Below are 5184 nucleotides of genomic sequence, written 5' to 3'. Positions count from 1 at the left end.
CCAGTACGTGCAGTGGTAAGCTTTGATATATGAACGCTTCTGTTAATTCAAGATTGCTATATCTATTATGCGTGTGATCTTTCGGCTTAGGGTCTGGCGTGCAAGTTCATTTGATTAAATTTAGCTGGAGCCAATAAACTTTTCACTCTAATATAAGAAATATGATATGTTTTTCCTAAAATACCATAATCATCTTCCTTAATATCTCTTCTTCCTCTTCTACTTGATCATGATTGAGGGAATATCCATAGGGGTGATTTAGGAAAAATTGATAAGTATAAGAAATAAGTCTTATATTTAAGATCATAATTAACTTAACAATTAGATCCTATAATATAGGATCGGAGCAGTGTATAGTTTTTTGTTTTTTGTTTCACTATATTGTTGGGTATCATGCGATATGGCTTTCATGCATGATATGGGAAAATTTATTTGGTGGATATTGAGAAAATAAATCTACGGAAAACAAGGCTGATGTGCATAAGGGATGAAGCTAGGGCTAGATTCTTTATGAGTGATGTGGTTAAAAAAGCATACAAGTCAAGTTTCTCCTTATGAAGAAAAGTTTACTTTATGGTCCCATTTGCTATGAAACATTAAGAATGAAAGATGAGGATTGAGATGGAGATTGAAAATTTTTTATTAAAAGAGGATTATTATGAGAAATTGCTTGTTACTTGAGATTTGACAAAACCCATGTAATTGAAATTAGGGAATACCAGCCTCCTCCCATGGTATTAGTATTCTCCAATTTTACCTACATAAATTTATCTAATCCTAAGTAACAAACAAATAGGCAATATGTCATAAGTCCCATATAAGGGAATTTCATATGTGTTGTATGGTTTATTTGAACTGGTAATATGCGGGCTCAGCCTGCCAGCCCACCAAAAAAGGCGGGCTCAGGTTGGCAATATGTCAGCCCACCAAAGTGCGGGCTATTCCAGCCCGCATCGTTTTGAAACCACTGGTTGGCGGGTTGGCCCACTTTTTTTTTTTAAATTTTCATATAATTCCTAATATAGTTAAAATATTTTGACCCTCAAATTTCATATGAACAATTAAACATTGCTTCTTTCATATCATTGCATAAGTAATTAAACACTTTATATATTTGTGATTCTATATTTCTATGTGTAGTTATATGAAGATCATCGTCCATCTTTTATTTTTTATTTATTTGTTGTGTCACTATAAAAGCCTTTATAAAATTAAATAAACATGTGATACTTATATATTTATACATAAAATATCTACTTAATTAATTTGGATAAGAAAACTAAATTACTTTGAATAAGAAAACTAGTTAAATTAATTATTTATAAAAAATATATTAGTTTTTAAAAATATCTTCTTAAATTATAAATTAGTCTTCACTTTATTTTATTATAACTCATTACTCAAATTCAAGATTCAAAGCCTAATTTTAACATTTCAAATTAAGCTTAACATATACTAATAATAATAGTTTTTATTAAAAAAAATATTGAGGCGAGCTCGGGCTGGCAAAATGCCAACCTGCCAAGGTGCGGGTTACTTCAACTCGCATTGCTTTGGGCTTGTACCGCCGCGGGCTGACCCGTGTCCGGACCATCAGCCCGCATTACCACCTCTATGGTTTATAAGGTCAAGGGGTTGTCTCTCATAATAGACTAATTTTTTGAGATTGGCTCTCTTTTTGGGCTTATACTTATCACACAATCTCTCATACTAAATACTCTTTCAATTTGGTATACCTAAAACAAATATTTCAGCATGCTAGATATACTGAATTTACCTTAGCCCTTTTATTATGTCTTTTCTCTAATTTTGTAGGAAAAAAAATAACAAAGCATTAAAAACATTTGGATTTTTTTAAAAAAATAAATTTTAAGTTTTTTTTGTTTTTCATAACATATAATTGAAAACATATTTTCAAGCATTTTCTTAACCAAAAGGTATTTTGAAAATAGAAAACCAAACAAACCCTAAATGATCTTGTAAATATATGAGAAGTTTTGTCTTTGATATTTTTCATGATGACCTTTGATTTTATTTTTTTTCCTACAACCAGAACATCAATTTTTCCATAGAGGGAGAATTTGGTGAATAAAGTAACCGTTAATCTGTAATAACTTTAGTCCACAGCGAACCAAATCCTAATAATTGCTTGAAACCTCAGAATTGATTTTGCGTTTTTTTTTTTTGGGGGTGGGGGTGGGGGATGGGCTTGGCTTGATAGTGAATACAGCAGGGTGACAAGCAAACGTGAGCTCAGGCTAAAGCAAAATGGAGTTTCTAGTGGCAATCGGGACAGGAATTGTGTCAAAACTTGGGGAGATGTTAATGGATCCAGTCACATCGCAATTCAAACATCTGATTCACTATGAGAAAAATATCAATAAAATGAAGAATGAACTCAACAATTTGAAAGACAGGAAGGGTGCGATTGAAGGAATGGTGGACGCAGACAGGAGGAATGGACGTCACATTGCTCCAAATGTTGAGCACTGGCTCTACCAAGTGGACAACGTTGTAGAAAATGAATTACATAAGGTGTACGATGATGAGTTAGTCAACAAGAACAAGAAATGCCTCAATGGGTTGTGTCCAAATTTGGTGTTTCGTTATTCACTGAGCAAGAAAGCGGGAAAAATGGCGCAAGATCTTGTTTCCCTGAAGGAGCAAAAATTTGAGTTCATATCCTACCCTGCGCCTTTGCCAACACTAGGATCCACTTTCACAGAAGGAATTAAGAGCTTTGCCTCAAGAGACTCTATTATGACTGAGGTTGTAGAGAAATTGAAGGGTGATGAGCTCCACAGGATAAGCCTTTGTGGGATGGGTGGTGTCGGGAAAACCACATTGGTGAAAGAGCTTATCAAAATTTTAGAAGCAGATAAGGCGTTTGATGAAATTTCAATGGCTATAGTGTCCCAAGTTCCTGACTATAGAAAGATTCAAGGTCAAATTGGTGACACCTTAGGCTTGAAACTTGATAAGGAAACTTTGCAAGGAAGGGCAAGTCAACTACTTGAGAGGCTTAACAAGATCAATAAGGTCCTCCTAGTGCTGGATGATGTATGGACAGAGCTGGATTTCGAGTTGATAGGGCTCCCTTCAAATGGGCATTGTCAGAAGGGCAGCAAAATTTTATTCACATCAAGAAATGAAGACGTATGCCACAGGATGAGAAGTCAGAGGAACTTCACTATCCCCGTTCTCTCTAAAGAAGAAGCATGGGATCTCTTCAGAGATACAGTAGGTGGTCATGTTGTGGACAAAGCTGAGATCCATAACATAGCACAAGAGGTTGCAAATGAATGTAGGGGCTTGCCAATTGCTATTGTCACAATAGCAAAAGCACTAGGGAACAAAGAGAAGCATGTATGGGAGGATGCACTTGATCAGCTGAGAAAGTCTTCACTAATTTCCTTCTCAGACATGCAAGAATATTCTATATATTCATGTATTGAATTAAGCTATAACTTTCTAGGCAATGAAGAGGCTAAATTTCTCCTTTTGCTTTGTTGCTTATTCCCAGAAGACTTTGACATTCCCATTGAAGTTCTACTCAGATATGGAGTGGGCTTGGGTTTGTTCAAGGATCTGGGTGCTTTGTGGAAAGCAAGGAATCGAGTGCATACCTTGGTTGATACTCTAAAGAAGCGGTTTCTGTTGCTGGACAGCAACGAGGAAGAGTGTGTGAAAATGCATGATGTCGTTCGTGATACTGTCGTAACAATTGCATCCAAAGAAGAGCATGGGTTTGCAGTGAAATATGATGCCGGACAGATAGGGTCAAAGGAGTTCACATGGCATCATAGTGCAATCTCACTTGTGTTTGATGAGATTAAGACGCATCCTAAGAGTTTGCAGTGTCCAAATCTTAGACTCTTACAAATTTTTTTAAAGAGAAGAGAACCCATTTCAGAAAATTTCTTCCATAACATGAGCAAGCTAATGGTTTTCGGCATAAGCAATCTGTGCATTCCATCAATGTCATCTCCATTCCGATCACTCAACAACCTCTGCACCTTACGGTTGGAAGATTGTCAGGTTGGAGACATATCGGTAATCTGTAATGAGCTAAGGAAACTAGAAGTCTTAAGCTTTGCCCACTCAAATATCAAAGAACTGCCAGTAGAAATAGGCAAACTATGTCTTCTAAGACTGTTGGATTTGACTGAATGCAATGAACTTGATCAGATCTCTCCTGGGGTCCTAGCTAGCTTATCTAACTTAGAAGAACTTTATCTTAGAGTCAGGAATTTCCATTGGGAGGAAAAGAATTCCATTCTTGCAGACCTCAAATCTCTTTCTCATCAGCTAAAAGTTCTTGAGATTTCAATAACAGGAATTCATATTTTTCCGAAAGATTTGGAGTTCAAAAACTTGGTTAAGTTCTGGATATATGTAAGAGACCCAACTACTCTTTCTCATGGCTTTGTTCGTCGGGGATATCTACACCCTAACATCCTTAAAGTAAACAGTGTGTACCATAAGGACATTAAAGAGAATGTGGCAATTCAACAGTTGCTTAAGAAATCTGAAATTCTCAACCTTGTGAATGTAAAACAACTAGAAAACGTGCTCTATGAGTTGGATGAAGAAGGTTTTCCGCACTTGAAAAATCTCAGCATTGAATTCTGCAATAATCTGAAGTATTTAATAGATGAAAGTGTCTATGCTTCAAGTTGTGTCTTCCCACTGGTTCAGTCATTGTCTCTGCACAATTTGGACAATTTAAGAGAGATATGCCATGCCAAGAGTTTCACCTCTACTCGTCAATGCTTTGGCAGCTTGAGTGATTTGAGAGTAGAATTCTGCAACAAGTTGAAGTATGTCTTTTCACCATTTCAGGGGTCAAGTGTTGGGACGCTTCAGCGCTTGCATGTGACTGAATGCTATTTGATTGAATGTATTGTCTCCAAAGAAATCCATGACGAGAATTCAGTGATCATGTTCACAAATTTACTGGAACTGAAGCTTCAAGAACTCCCAAGCCTGGTTGGGTTCACTATGCCGGATCATAAGAATGAGCTTCACGTATTGAAGGCCCAGGTATGCTTCTTAATAATTACCATTTTCTTGCATATCTTCCACATATGATATTTCACATCTCGTATGTGCAAGCCACTTGGAATGGTGCATCAAACGAATTCATCATTGGTTTTGCGGAAATGTGTTGTGTTGACTCCTTTT

The 5184-nt window shown here is 36.4% G+C and overlaps 1 protein-coding gene across 1 annotated transcript; it reads left to right on the top strand.

Annotated features, from left to right (window-relative positions):
• The first annotated feature begins 2268 nt into the window (after positions 1–2268).
• On the top strand, positions 2269–4790 carry LOC114730921 (disease resistance protein At4g27190-like). The gene is made up of 2 exons (XM_028918029.1): positions 2269–4594; positions 4699–4790. The coding sequence occupies exons 1-2, from the start codon at positions 2269–2271 to the stop codon at positions 4788–4790; spliced, it is 2418 nt and encodes an 805-aa protein (XP_028773862.1).
• The last annotated feature ends 394 nt before the right edge of the window (positions 4791–5184 follow it).

Source organism: Neltuma alba, unplaced genomic scaffold (genome assembly GCF_004799145.2).
Source record: "Neltuma alba isolate B1F8T4 unplaced genomic scaffold, ASM479914v2 tig00012783_pilon, whole genome shotgun sequence".
Taxonomy (NCBI): domain Eukaryota; kingdom Viridiplantae; phylum Streptophyta; class Magnoliopsida; order Fabales; family Fabaceae; genus Neltuma; species Neltuma alba.
The sequence above is the reverse complement of the archived record's forward strand: the minus strand, read 5'-3'. Positions and strand labels throughout refer to the sequence as shown.

What these genes read in the sequence shown, in the direction of transcription:
- LOC114730921 (XM_028918029.1), top strand. Translation starts at nt 2,269, where the DNA reads ATGGAGTTTCTAGTGGCAATCGGGACAGGAATTGTGTCAAAACTTGGG. An exon ending in CTATGAGTTGGATGAAGAAG is followed by an intron (nt 4,595 to 4,698) that starts GTTTTCCGCACT and finishes CCACTGGTTCAG; the next exon opens with TCATTGTCTCTGCACAATTT.